At 40.4% G+C, this 16,146-nt stretch overlaps 1 protein-coding gene across 1 annotated transcript in view; it reads right to left on the bottom strand.

Annotated features, from left to right (window-relative positions):
* LOC112212417 (odorant receptor 85b-like) overlaps nt 1-2,328 on the bottom strand; it is a 7,059-nt gene extending 4,731 nt beyond the window's left edge. The window contains exon 1 of the mRNA XM_033319544.1: nt 2,197-2,328. Coding sequence (XP_033175435.1) covers nt 2,197-2,328 — 132 coding nt within the window. The remainder of the gene's footprint in view (nt 1-2,196) is intronic.
* Between the last annotated feature and the right edge of the window lie 13,818 nt (nt 2,329-16,146).

Genomic DNA, 16,146 nt, shown 5'->3' with positions numbered 1-16,146 from the left:
AACTAGATATTAGTGTTTATAACGGTCCTCGGGCTAGCCGATCACGTACTGCGGAGACGCGTCGGCATCTGGTAAACATCCTGCCCGAAGAATAGGATCTGCGTGTGGCGAGCTACGGGGCAGAAACCGTTGGAATGTTTACTGCCACGTGTTGCTACAAATCTTTCTTTTAAGGAGAGCTATAGGGTTACTCAGTGCCTTTGTTAGATGGAGAGTTCGTCGCGTTGACCGCGGCCACGTTCGGCGACTAATTGTCGCCTTGAGCCCAAGCTCATTGTCACAAGTCTCAAACAAATACAATTGGGTAGAGTGACGGCAAATCGTTTAATTACAACTGTAGATTTTAATTACAATCTTTTTATGGATTTACCCGAGGTTTCAGAGGGAAGGCACCGGTGTCCTCTTATCTCCGACATGTATATAAATATCGATGATAGCTTGAGTGCTAAATCATGGGTATAATAGGCGATCGCAATGTTGTAGGCAGTATTGGTGAACACGTAATTTTCACGTAAACACCGTTACCTTACGAAAATCTTTGCTGATACTGAGTCACCACTTTGAGGTTACACGAAGCACAGATTTGTACAGCATCACAGCGTTACTCCACACCTTTGGATCGGTGAAGATTTGCAAAAATAAGAATTTTATTTTACATTTCTAACTTACTTTCGGATGTAGAATAACCTCCTCCTGATTGTTTACTCATATTAAATCAATAATTCATCAAATTTAAGTATACTTGACAAATTTTCATTTCGTCAAAAACGAAGCGTCAATCAAGAAACATTTATTGTATATTTCCAATTTGTGTCTTTCACGTAGAATTATCTCCTTTTCGCTAGTACCATCAATTCAATTACATTCTGTATAATGGTGGATCTGAGTTACTTACGTGCGACAATAGATGCCATTATCCATTCATCCGATTGCAAAATATAAGCACATTACAAATAGAGTGAGTTCGGAAGTTAATAGTACTTTAACATTGTATCCAAGAGAACGGTTGCGTTGAGACCCATGGTTGCCTTCAGATTTTTTATCCTCACAATGACTAGAGTACCACGCAATAAGAGAATTTAGCCCTGAATTGAAGGCAAAAGTCAACGTGCAGCTGCTTCCTTTGCAGTTCTTACCGATGCAGTTCTTACACCAACTCGTAGGTGTAGAATAAGGCTATGATGCTCGGGAGAAAACATTTTTGAGCGCCCGATACATTTTGTAGAAATGAAGCGAAATTACTGCTTAAATATTATTTTCACTATTATTTATTAATATACTATAATAAAATTATTCTTAACTATTATTTTTACTCAGAATTTAAATATTTTAAATATTATTTAAATATTTTAAATATTTTTTAAATCTACAAACCACCACGGCGTATAAAAAAAAATATAAGTTCGGCTTCTTATCGTTCCTAGATAAACACCTTTCGTTGTTCACCACCAAGTCCGAAGGTGAACCAGGCTAGTGCCTCGTATTGTAGTCAATACGAGGGCTAAGTTAATTTGTATGTTTTAAAACTGGTTTGTCTAAAAACATGAATTCCGTGAGGTATCTTATTGTATCTCAATTGCCTTCTTTCTTCTTTATTCACGGTATATGCAGTGATTATCGTAAAATGTTCACTTTTTTCGCTCATTATATACATTGAAATGAATATTCAATTTATCTTATTTCATTTCTAATGCCCCCACTCATCAGTAAGCAATCTCGTGAATAGAACTCGTATGAGACTAGAATATTTCCGAACTTACAAACTTTCCGCAGATTAACCTTATCTTACAGCTATATTTGAAGTAGTTTATTTTCGTTTTCTAAATTATTTCGTTTAGTTCGAGTATATTGTGCTTGTTCGGGCGTTGACACACGTCTGTTCCAGGATGAGCTATTTACACACTCGCCCGCACTGCACGCAGAACGCATGTGTATTGTAGGATTTGTTATTTATTTAAAATGGATTAAACAGGAAATGATGGTTATTTAACGTGAACTAAATGCAGTAATGTGCTATAACTAAGACTACTAAATAGTTAATTTACAACTCTCATCACCACGGTTCCAACGCTCTCTTTCACGCGGACCACCCTTCTCGACAACGCTGACAATTCTCTCTCGTGTGACAACGCTGACCACACTCGGACTTCTCAACTCACGATTGACTGTTAATTCGTCTTTCTCCCTTAAACATACCTTTAGCTCCACCACGTACGTGTTCCGCAACAGTTCGCCGCCATGGTCACATAGGCCTTTCTTCCGCGCAACTATTCCATTGAAGTTTCCAGACTCATTTGGCCTATCGGCACTTAGGCTTCTTCGCAACATTGTTTATGGTTCACCCGATATTTCTTAGACAATCTGTTCACGATACTACAATATTTACGCCTTGCACGGCCCGAACGAATTATTGCCTGCGCGTACTGCGTGCCGTATAGGCACGTGACAATCCTTACAAATGTTATTATGGGACAGTTAATACTGTATATTAGAATGATGATGAATGGAATGATGAACTATAGATCGCAAATCGATCGATTTGTTGACATTTTTCCCAAGAACAAGAGATGTTAACCTTGAATATCACATTTTGCGGCTAACCTTTGTAACAAACCTTCATCGATCCAGTGGTGTAAAACGCACCACGCAGCGTATGCAACGCATGTACATTATGCTGTATTTACATTATGCACGCGATACATACGCATAAAAATACATGAGAGATAATAATCACTACACAATATGATATTCACGTACATACATACGTACACAAATGAAATAAAAAATAAAAGAATAAGAAAATGTTAAAGGTTCAAGGAAATAAATTATATATAAAAAACACATTTAAACTGTAGCATGGACTGGTTCGTCCAACGTTTTGCTTTGGTTATCGAAATGTTCTTATCTTTTAAAAAGCAGTGGAGTATGGTTCTTTCTGCTCTACATCTTTCACCTAGGGAGATGTCGCATTTCAGAGACATTTAGGTCAACTTCTGAATGTTAGGAACTAATAAACATAACCTAGAACTATGCTTTTTTTTTATTCCATGTATTCAGTTTCGTTTTAATTTGACTTGTAGAATTACTTATTAAATTTTCTACCAATCATTGCCGCGTACGTGTTGCATCAATAAAATTTAATACAGAGGGGGAGAAATGTACCGTTTATACAGATAGTGCTGGAAGTGAGAATACCTTCCAGAGTTAGTACAGTTCCGAAGTGGATATGCTGATGAGCTGGCCTACAGTCGTTGATGATGATCAAATCGTAACACTAATTGAAAGAACTGTAGCGGCACATGAGCCAACGGAATATTTGAATCGGAAGAGACTCATATTATTGTGCCTTGGAATACCAACGTTGTTTTGGTTTGCAAAGTCTAAAGGTAAACGAACTCCGGACAAAATTTTATTGTCGTCATTTGTAATCGTCAACCGGAGTTACATATGAAATCTAACTATGAACTTTTTATAATAACATCTGTCGATATAATAGTTGAATAGTTAACGAGTGCAAGAGTTGAATTGTTATCGATATATGAGTTTCGAGCGAGCGACGATTACGACCGGCATACACTATTTCTGTACTTGCACTTACATTGATTTTAATGTAATTGACTATTACAATTTTACCACTCGTTTCTTTATAAAACAAACCAACACGTTTAAAATAGCGTCTCAAATTGGTGACCCCAACGTGATATAAAAGTGAAAAGAGGTGAATGTGTTACATTCAAAATGGCGAGTGCCAATCAGGACGTAATCGCGACGGACGCAACGGACAACGTACGCTTGGTGAGCACACCGCTCTGGGTACCGCTGTTCTGGAGTCACGGGGTAACACTGTGGTTCCAGGTATTGAAATCACAGTTCGAGGCTGCCCGCATTACCAGCGACGAAGTTAAATTTCATATCACTGTTGCAAGTCTTACTGAGCAGCAGTTCCAGCTGATCCGGGACGTATTGCTCAACCAGCCGATGACGGGGCATTACGACCGATTAAAGTACAAGACTCGCCGACTTAGATGCAAGAGTGCGCAAGTTGTTGGAATGCGAAGAAATGGGCGGCAGTACTCCGTCGTAATTTTATCGGGACCTAAAGAAACTCGCCACCCTCTCAACACCAGATGACTTCGTCCTTACTACCGGTTCATATCCAGCACGTCTTGGCCACCACGAAAGAAAAGTTGAAAATTTAATTCAGATGGCCGATCTGATACATGAAATTCGCCCTGAGACGGGACGAATTGGCGCCGTCGAAGCAGAAACAACTGATGGCGAATGGCATAACAGCAACTCGGACCCGATACACAAGCTGCTATGTCGGTTAGTAGAGCGAATAGACGCGTGAGGCCTCGATAGCCGTCGCCGTCCACGATCACGCTTGAGACGCCGACGTTCACGTTCTCGAGAAAGGACACAACCGACCGGCCTATGCTATTACCATGCGATCTTTGGAGACCGAGCACGAAAGTGCCGAGCTCCTTGCGACTGAAAGCATGGAAATGGGATCAGACATCCATAAACGCGGCGTGCGACAACAGCTCAGGATCAGGACCCGCGCAATAAGTCACACGGACCTGTGAACAAAGACACGTGCAAACTGTTCGCGGCGAACGGGATACGCATCGCGACTTTACGGCACCATCCTAGTGACCCTCGACATGTTGCTTCGACGAGCATTCAAATAGTTTCACGGTAGCGGACGTTAACACGCCTATCATTGGTGTGGCTTTCTGAGCCACTAGGGGTTACTGATTGACCCTCGAAATCGACAGCTCATCGACAAGACCACCAACCTATCTTTGACAGGATACACGGTCACAACTGAAGCCGTATCGATCAAGACAATCCTCGATGAATCGACGTATCACCGACTTCTCGCCGAATTTCCGGACCTAACCTGTCCACCCTTTTTTGGACGAGAAAAAACTCGACACGTTGTGGTAGACCACATAAAAACCACGCCCGGTCCCCTCGTCTTCAGCAAACCTCGACGCCTCGCACCCGACCGACTCAAGTGAAGATGGAGTTTGATGATGGAGCAAGAAGTGATACGGCTATCAAAGAGTTCATGGGCATCACCGCTGCGTGTCGTATCGAAGAAAGACGGCGGCCTACATCCTTGCGGCGACTACCGTGCGTTGAACGGTACTCACACGTCGCATATCAAAAACTTTGCACAACATTTGCACGGTAAGCGTATCTTTTCTAAGATCGACCTCCTCCGCGCTTACCATCAAATACCAATCGCGTCCGAAGACGTTAAAAGAAACTGCGATTACTACAGCCTTCGGACTTTTCGAGGCAATGAATACGATGTTTGGACTTTGAAATGCCGCGCAAATACGTCAACGATTCGTTGACGAAATCACGAGAGGCCTAGATTTCGTCTACGCATACATCGACGATTTTCTAATAGATTCGGAAGACGACAAACAACATTGCGAACACTTGCGAACGCTATTTAACCGCCTAAACGACTACGGTGTCGTAATAAACCACGCGAAATGCGAATTCGGCGCGCACGAAATCATATTCCTGGAATATACGGTAAACGCCGACGGAATAAAGCCGCCAGCCGAGCGTGTGGAAGTGGCTGTAAACCGTACTCGCAAGACTACCGATAATGTCTAACGTGTATCGACCGTTTCTCGCGTAAGCCCGAAGCAATGCCCATAGCCGATATGGAAGCATCAACCGTTGCTTCAGCCCTCCTTCATACATGGATAGCTTTTTTGGCGTACCCTTGAAAATAACATCCGACCAAGAACATCAATTCGAATCGAAACTATTCGAAGAATTATGCCTGTTGCTCAGCATCAAGTATTCGCGCACAACGGCCTATCATCCTGCGACCGCTGGTATAGTAGACAGTTTACATCGGCAATTAAAAGAAACGTCAAATTCGATGACACGAGCAACTGAGACGAAAATTTGACGATAATTTTATTGAGAATTCGAACAGCCATTAAGGAGGACCTGAATGCAGGGCTACCGAAATGGCTTACGGTACTGAAATACGGTTGCCAGCGGAATTATTTGTACCAACGGTTCAGCAAGCAAACTCGGAATACGCGAATCGGTTAAAAGAGCGAATACTAAAAAGCCCAAAACCGATCGCACGACATGGTACGAAAAAAAGTTTTTATTTTCCGCGAACTCTCGTCTTCACCCCATGTGCTCTTACGTAACAACGCCGTCCGAAGTCCCGTCCAACCACCTTACGACGGGCCATGCAAGGTGATACAACGCGGAGATAAGAATTTTATCAGAATTTTAATATAATTATAATTATAATTATAAGAATAAGAATTTTATCTTTATTTTATGAAAAACGTGACAGTCTCTATAGATCAAATAAAATCCCGACGACATCTAGCGACAAAACGCCGAAAGCCGCGACGTGTTAATGCCGCGCAAAATTCAAATCGAGCGAAACGATGGGCAGACAAGTACAAGTGACGAAAACGCGAGAAATATGTACGTATCGCACGCGCGCAGAAGAATTCGCTTCCCTGATCGGTTACAGGCAGGTTTCGAATAAAGCTGTAGAGCTTGTTGGGCTTGGAAAATCTACCTACGACAACCTTTGTAAACCAAACAAAACAAAAAAAAGAAAACGTTATCACTGGTAAGAGGGTTGTAGTGGCACATAAATTAAAGAAAGATTTGAATTGGGAGAGACTCGTATTATTGTGCCTTGGAACAGCAACCTTGTTTTGGTTTGCAAAGTCTAAAGATAAAAGAACTCCGGACGAAATATTATTGCTGTTATTTATAATCAATCAAGCGGAGTTACATATGAACTCTAACTTTGAATTTTTTATAATAACACCTGTCGATATAAATAGACGAACGTGCTCTCTAGAACAATCAAATACTTGAATAGTTAGCGAGTAGAAGAGTTGAATTGTTATCGATATATGAATTTTGAACGAGCGACGATTACGACCGACAACAGTATTTCTGTACTTGTACTCACATTGATTTTAATATAATTGATTATTACAATTTTATTACTCGTTTCTTTATAAAACAAACCAACACGTTTAAAATAGCACCTCAGGAGTTTAAGTCACACAAGACATGTTACATACGTTGTTGAATAAATATATGTACAAAAAATCTATGTATCTAAATCTTCATATTGTATCTGAATATCACCTAGAAAGACGCTATGAACTTTTGTTCCAATACAATGATATGGTAATCATATATTATATTAATTGATATTTCAAATGTTACACATTCGAATTATGAAATTGAATAGAATAGCAATAATAGTATCTGCATCGTTTACCTCTTTGTTATAAATGCATTACACATTTGAGTAAGTATTAAACATTTTACAACGTCAATTTATGAAGACATAATAGGAAAGAATTACTTACTAATGCTGCAATTAGTGCTATCGACGTGGCTGCTCCATAAACTATGACTGATTCGAAAATAAACTGTATAGCTAGAATAACCTCATAACGTGGAGAGATTGTTGCTGTGAATGGAAATTCCATCCTGATTAAAAACTTCCTTTGTTTTGAGTCTGATGAAAGTTGCTCTTCGTCAAATAATGTTAAAGCAAGTCCTGCATATACGAAGAAAGTAATCGCGAAATAACCAATTAAAAAATTCGAAATGCGGAAAGATAATACAGCCTTATCCGACATTATTCGTTTATTTCGAGCGGTAGAGTTATCAATATTCCAGTCTTCAAACATGGTCGTCAGGATTTCATAAAACGTTCTGTTACAAAATAATATTTTCTTTAAATCAAGTATAAGAAATATATATCGAAAATTGAATTTCATTAAACGATTTTCAATTATCAGTGCCACTGTAATTTTGACGTAACGATAGTTGTTTCATCTAAATGAATATACGGTTATATTGGATGCGTATTGGATCGGCTAGCTCGTCGTTCATATACGGTCCATCTATTGAAAGCCTCAACACTTCACCGACTGATAGCCGATTAATCGGTTCTTTGTCGTCGACGCTTACCGACCGATAGGCTATTAATCGGCTTTTTGTTGCCGACAATCTATCTTATTATTTGAGCAGTAATTTGTTATTTAGTACTAAGGTTCCTTGCTCAGTTGTGTCAGTTGCATTGCTTTGTAAGCTCCTACAGTTTTATACCTATTTGAAAAACTTACCGTTCGCGATGAATGAAAAGAATGGTATTGGAGAGTCTAAACTGAAACAGAGACGGCGCCAGAGAGAATCTGCGTCTGAACTGCTGGTCAAAAGTGCGTATGCTATTGAACCGCTAATGGTCAGTAAAGTGTTAAAATAAATGGAAGTGATTATATCGAACATCGCCCAAACTCGTCGGTATACGTACGATGCGTCGTCCAAATCACTTTGATTTTTTCGTCCAACTTCTTGCGACTAGGAATACGATTAATTCGTCGTCTGGACACTGCACGTCCTATGTCGTCTTTACACGCAAAGCATAAAATCGATTCGATCCTTTCGTTCAATTTTTTGCGGCTGAAGATATATAACTCACATCTTTCAAGCGAACTTCTTCAAACTAATGAACTATTTCAAATTGTTCACGATGTAAGAAAAATGGAAGATTAATGTACGAAGTGAAAGATTTGAATAATTCTAGAAATAGAATTGTATAAATATAGTTTGTATAGATATTTGTGCATTGCACAAATAATTGATGCTCACAATTAGAAATTTTCATGATGAATGTGACAAACATGTGTACTCGCACATGCAAGTACGAATCTGAAATTTGCAGTGTACAATAAAGTCTCCATAAAACTTGAAAATTTGGGACCACTATGAAATATTTATATACACTTGCACGCATACATGCACACACACACATTTTCAAATTATATTTTGCCGACACCGACGGACGTAGAAACAGACAGCAGAGAAAGAAGAGATAGAGTGATCGACAGTTGCGATAGTCATAATAGACTAAAAGCCTACATCTCAGGCGAAGCAACGCTAATGCAGCCAACAGACCTTTTATTTTTGGCTTTTGTAAATCAAAAATTCATTAACATATTAACGCAGTGTTTCTCGTTAAAATGAAGTGGGATGTTATGCGGTTCAGGTTTATCTAGTAAGAAATAGTAAACATTTGTTAAATCCGTGTCATATTAGATCTGATCGTCCGCATACGCATCCAGTATAACCGTAACCTAGTGAATAAATTTTGTTTATTTACTTATAAAAAGTAAATAGGTTATACAATATATTTATATCTTACCGTTTATGAAGCCAAATAATGGTAAATTTGAGGAAAAAGAGTGAATTTGATAAAGTAATGCTCAATCCATCTAATAATTCAATTAAACTCGATTTAATATGTGTAATACAATACCAATATTGAAATACTAGAAACGTTAACATTACTGTCGTCCAAATGATAATTTTTAATATTGGACAAGAAGAGTCTGGCCAAATACCGAACAAGCGAAGACTATATTCCAAAGGACGATTGATCATACTTTTCGAAGTCATCTTCATCAACTTTTGGTCTACGTTAAAACAGAATGTAATACCAGTCTAATAATTACTATAGCTGTAATCGCACTGATTTATTAATATGCGATAATAAAGCCCGGAATTTGGCACTAAATATCATATCAATTAATATTATACGTAAAACTTGAAAAGTCAAAAAATTTCGTTATCTCGAAAACTCGTTGTAGGAGACCTCGTATTATTATTTATTTATTTGACATTTTTCTCAACTTAATTAAAATCTTTTCTAAAATCTTTTCGAGTAATACCACTGCAGTGACAATTCAAATATAATCAATAGTGCACGTTGAAGTAATTTCTCTAACATAGTTGCAAGTTGCACAGGTTGAATGTTCACTATATACTAAACTTTTCTCAGTGTTCTTATCGATTAGCTGAAATTACCTAGCATTATTACACTAATAATCCTAAGGTATCAATAATAAAAGTGAAATGACTTATTTTCCATAACTGCAACTTTAAGAAAAGAAAGAAGTCCACTCATTTATAATTGAGGTGATAAGAGCATGTAATTTTGCTTGCGTTCGCATTATCACGAATTTTATAGCGATATTCCTAACTTCTGAAGGAAAGACTATAATAATATTCTGTACATACGATGACTCATACATGACGACTTCAAATGACCAGTGAATTAATAAGTGAATTGTTTGTTGTACGAAAAAATGTTTCAAAGGTTGCACAATTTCCAGAAGGACATACAGAGCTATGATCGGTGCGTTGTTACTTTACCATCTTATCGAGCTTTTAAATGTAATGTCTAACATTTCTTTTCGGATTCATATAAAGCATTAAATTGTATGTGAAAGTTACAGAAATAAATCAATTAAAGTGATATGCACTATTAGGCGATGCAGAATCTTCGGTGGCTTCCTGAAACGGAGATTTGACCGACGTCTTGTGATAGATCGTACGCTGTTACGAACACGCGATTTTAAAAATAAGAGATCGTCACTGAAAATTTGCTGGCGAAGAATAGGGAAACGAACCAAAAGGAAATCACGAGAATCGAGAATCTAGTCGTTTACTCGACTCGGAATGATTTACGATAAAGAAAAGAATGGCGACGATGGATTTCGTGCGATGCAAAATACTACAAATCTTTATTCGATTTGAACCGAGGTAGGTGCAGCACAATAAATTAATAAATAAAGAATGAAACAGTTCTAAATAAATAATACAGTAATAAATAAAGAATGAGAAGTTCTTTGCGCGATATAGTAAGCAATACGATACAGGAGTAGAGGACTTGTGTAGAGGATGTTTGATCGTGAGATTTATTAGACGAGATGTTGAAACCGTCGAGTGTATTTAAAAATAATTAAATAAATTAGTATACAGACAATATTCGCTGAGACGCTTGTACAGTGTATAAATCGCAAAATAAGATCGCTGATGAATGCACGATAGATACTCGTAAATGCTGATCGACACTGCTGAGGCAACACTGTTTTACCCGGAGTTTATTATTACATTACGTGTATCCTAACGATCTTGATACTCCGAGGCAAAACAACAACATGATTTGAATTGTCCTCTAACTCGTATGTTGCTACATTACCAATACTTTGCTTATAAATTGTAAATTGTAATTATAAACTTATAAATTGTGTAAAGTTTTACAAGTGTTAAATAATGGAATCCCAAAGAAGACTATTTTCGTTACAACAGCAATCGTTCCGTGCCATAGCGTGCTGAAACGCGTGGCGTTATTGGCAAAAAGTACGGTTTCTCTCTTCTGCTCTCCCACTTATACGAACAGTAGCGCGTACGTAACGAGATATTTCCCCTTAAAATCACACCATTCCGAGAAAGCTTGGTAATGTTATTAAATTTAATCTTGCCCGCCGACTAACGTTTAGTTAACATTAAATTTAGAAACCTTTACACGCACTTTAAATTAAACATACTAAAATCTGGTACGAGTTTCTAACATCTTGGAATTCGAATACTTCATACGTCATAATCGATCACTAGATCATTCTCTTTTATATAACACTTGCCGTGACTGCGGAGCATATCGACGGAGCACCATCATGCTGATAGGATATTTGTGAACGTATGACGTACATGTTTTAATAGATCTGTGAACAATTCTCTAGTGGAGTAGGGTTCAATGATTTGGTGATAACATTCAGACTCCACCAATACGATATTGATTGCCAATTTCACGAAGCCAATAAGGATTATCTATTGCTCAGCATTGCATATCTTCTAAAAGATTTTAGTATTTTAGACCGTATTTCGTATAATACTTTTTTACATAAAATATGATGCTTTACCTGAATTAGGAAAGAAATGTTAAACACTTCATTTAAAAACTGAAGAAAAATCACATCTCGATAAAAAAACAAAATAACAACAAATGATTACAGCACTGTAAATTCCCTTGAAAACCGTACAATTTTTGCTTGAAACAGTGTTTCGTATACCAAATAATTTACGAGTTAAGTGAAGTCGTCATATGGCGCGTTTCGCCGTATACAAGCTACATTAGATTTTAACTTTGCTTAACATTTGAAATACAAAATTAGGATTCACCGATGTGTGACACAAATTTTCGATCGGTAAAGCGGTATATTTTCTTCAGCAAAGTATGTCTGAGTATGTTGCGAGGTATGTTAAGGTATGTTTCAGTTGCCTTCAGTACGTTTTATCACAAGAAAAGTTGGACGGCGATACTACGATAAAATTACGTAGTGACACTTTCTACAGAAGAAAAAGACAAGTGGCTGTGGTTTAAGAACCTTGTTTTCATGGAGTGCGCGCCGTTCGTTGTCTATACTGACTGTTTACTAATAACTTACACCTAGCAAAATGTTATTCTAGAGGGACAAAAACTTACATTAGCACAGCATCAGTGACCGTTTAAAGTAGGTTCTTACGTCCGCTGCGCGTGCAACCTGTCATTGTGCGCCTATTGCGTTTCCCGAGACGAGGTGGGAAGTAGTTCGCCAAAGAGTTGTACGAGCTAGATTCGAAGATAGGAAAGTTATTCGATAGGATGGTTCCGATAAATCGCTTTATCAGAGAGCAGTGGACAGGCTTCCATCTCGCTATCTGTTGCCATGTGTGCGAAAAGTTGAAACGATGTAAAGTTTCACAATCATTATCACGTTACAGACACGTGATGTGGATAGGTCGGTGATAGGTGTTGATGTATAGATGATGAAACTGCTGCTGGTGTATAAGATATTGTCTTCCTCCGAGTTGGTTTCTTCTCAGTTAGGAGTCGTGGAGAAAAAATCGGACTACGAGTGCCGGGATTTGAACCTGTTCTTGAACATTCGTAACTAACGGCGCTAACCACTGCTCTGCAGTCGTCCGGTCAAGCATAGTGTCTTTGTGTAGCAAGCCACGGGATAGAAACTGTTGGAAAGTTTTGCTGCCGAGTGTCGCTACACGCGTATCGTTCAGCACACTCGAATTGTAATTTATATTATCAAGCATCGTTCGTCATATTCGATGTGTTCCACAATTTGCCGCGTTTGAGAGTAAAGTAGAACTGTTACCATTAACTAAAGAGAAATAATATTTTGTAGCGGCACCTGAGTCAGAACTCAATTCAAATTATGTTGTTGTTTTGCCTCGGAGTATCAAGACAATGATGCCATCAAGACAATGATGCGGGGCAAAACAATGTCGCCATTACGTACAACCGTCAAACGTAGACGAATTCGAATTTTCCGGTTCTCCCCCGACCAGTATAAATAAACGGAGGCGATTGCGATCGATTTAGTATCGAACAGTATCGAACAGTATCGAAGAGTATTGAAGAGTATCAACGAGTATCAATGAGTATCGAAGTGTATCTACAGAGTATTTCCGAGTATTTAGTCCGTGATTTGTATCTAGTACTAACGACTCACATGTACGGCTGTAAATTTATTTATTTATTTATTTATTCAAAATATATTTGACGGACTGCGACAGCAATATTTCGCACTCGTTATATCGCTCTATCTATCCTCGACTAATCTTCCACAATTTCTTTCATGAAATATGTACACGTGCACAAGCTTGGAAAAAAGTATGTAAAGATCCGTTTCATCAACTCTGTTACGCTGGGCGACTCTCTGCCTGGCCCAGGTCACACACCGCGGGCCAGACGGACACCAGATATCCGCTCTTCCGTACGGCGTACCCTCATTAGCCTTAAGCACCCGTCACAAACGCGAGTCACTTGCCTGCTAAGGTCCTTCAGACCCAACAAATGTCTTTTCTAAATCAGTTTCCAAAGACTATTGTTTACTACGGCTTGACACGGGAAAGTTAGTTTTTCTCACGTACGATGCTTCCTACTAGCAACTTTCTATCGAGGGCGGTTAAGACCCTTCCTAGTCCACCAACTTTCGTTTGTCCAATCCGAGGCAATGTATACTGCCTTCACTTCCTGACCTAAAATGGCATGAACAAATCCGATGATCCCGTGCGCTAGACACACCCATCACTAGCTTTCCTCCGACACAGCATCGTCACTCAACTTCACTTCTTTTACATCGTTGGAAAAGTCAACTACTAAGTCTAACGCTAATGCCTATCGGGGCAGTCTAAGCATAACGCGAGAGTCGGTTCTCGGTATTGTCGAACATACATCTCCTCTACTAAATATATTATAGTGCTACGTCCACTAATACACTAAATCCAATTATAAGAGCCCTGCTCTAACGTACACATCTATCGTATCTTCGCGCGATAAATGATTATTTATTTATCTATGCTCAACAATGTAATCTAAGTGTTGGAAATATATAATTTATAATTCTGTGAATCACAGTGTTATACAAACTCAATCACCCCTATTATCTCAACGGAAATCAGGGAATCGATCAAGTCGTGGTGTCGATTGTTATAATCGTAACGGGAATTTACGACTCCCGTTGACGTCTCTCGTAGCGACTACGTCTCCCCGCGATTGGTCGAACAAACGAACTCTTTCAAATTTCTAAATTCGGGTATCGGCAACTTATCATCGTATTTGGAGAAGTGTAAGTTGCGTATCGTACGAAACGCCTTCGAATATCTCCCAAGAAGTGATTTAGAATTTTTCGATAGGAAAGGTATTGTACATTTTCCAACACTCGCGGTTGTGGGCAGGATGACGAAAAGATTTGCAAGCCAGACAAATAGATTAGAAAGTAGACTGTATAAAGTTATTGTAGGACCTTACTTTCTTTTTTTTTCGTAGAGGAAACCGCCATAGGCGCCTCGCGCCCTCCAGGGAGAGGGCGCCGAGTAGTGCCGGATTCGTACCGGCTAAAACCTCAACGGTGATCGTCCTGACGATTGGTAGGAGAGCCCCGAGGTCATCTTTCCGTATTGCTGCTGGGGTACTCGTTCGTCTTCTCTCTGATGGTGTAATCGGGAGTCACCTTTGTTTGATTGGACCACTAGTGGAGTCCACTCCTGACGCCAAGCTGCCTGGGCCGTCGTGCGAGTCCGAAGGAGAGACCAGACCCTCTTCGGCGTGACGGCACTCTCGATGGGTGCTGTCCTCTCACCCTTTCTCTCTCGGCGATGTACTCCTGTTTCTCCCTCAGCATTGCTTCTACGATCGCCACGGGGGCCAAACTCTCGCCGATGGCGAGTCGTGGGACACGGCGCGGTTCTTCCCACGCGGGGCAGACCTCCAGCGTGTGTTGTGCCGAGTCTTTTCCTTTCTTGCAGTGATGGCAAGTGCTAGTTATCTCCTACCGAATTCTTACAGGTGCCCGGTGAGCACCTGTGTCATCCTGTACGTCAGTGGAAGCCTGCCACAATCACTCCAGGCCTCCCAGTTCGGTAGGACGATTCCAACGACCCGCTGAGGCCGCACCGCATCCTCAGTTGATGTTACATCTGTCGGGGCGCTAGGTCCTTGAGCTCGAACGGAGGAGACGCCGCCAGGACAGTCGCCGACGCATATGATATCATTCGGTATCCCCTTAGAGTCCTGATGGCGGTCGTTCTATGAAGCTTCCTCAACAAAAGTAGACTGCGTCGATTTTTCATCAGATCCTCTGCCCACACTGGAGCCCCGTACAGGACCCGAGGGCGGATGACTCCTTCATACAATTGGCGCACTCCGACTTCTGCACCATCGATATTCGGCAGCAGTCCACATAGGTCGTTGGCTGTCGTCGTCACTTTGGGAACCAGGAGCTTGAAGTGCGATCCGAACGTCCATTGACTGTCGATGGTGAGGCCCAAGTATTTCATCTGTGGTCCTACCTCAACCTCCTCTCCGCTTATGACCAGACACGGGTTGGGCGGAGAAGTCCCTCTACGTCGGTAGTCATAAAACCGTATGACGTCCGACATTTCTGGGGACACCTTCAGGCCTAGCCTTCCTATCACGCAAGCGGCGTCAAGCTCTCCGTGACGCAGCGTCTCGTGCCACCCGCGTCCTCCGGCCACGACCAATATGTCGCCTGCATAAGACACCAATCCTGAGTCTGGGCGCATGGGGCAACCAAGCACCGCGTCATATGCAATGATCCACAGAATCGGGCCTGAAACCGAACCCTGCGGAACCCCGCGTTCAACGGGGGTTCCCAGCACCCTTCTCCATGCTTGTCGGTGTAGCCGACCCATTTGTCGTTCAGGTAGGCCCGTAAGACACGAATGATGTAGGGAGGCATCTCGAAACAT

The sequence above is a fragment of the Bombus impatiens genome, unplaced genomic scaffold, assembly GCF_000188095.3.
Source record: "Bombus impatiens unplaced genomic scaffold, BIMP_2.2 scf_0164, whole genome shotgun sequence".
In the NCBI taxonomy this organism is placed as follows: Eukaryota; Metazoa; Arthropoda; class Insecta; order Hymenoptera; family Apidae; genus Bombus; species Bombus impatiens.
Note: the sequence above shows the minus strand (reverse complement) of the source record. Positions and strands in the feature narration are given on the sequence as shown.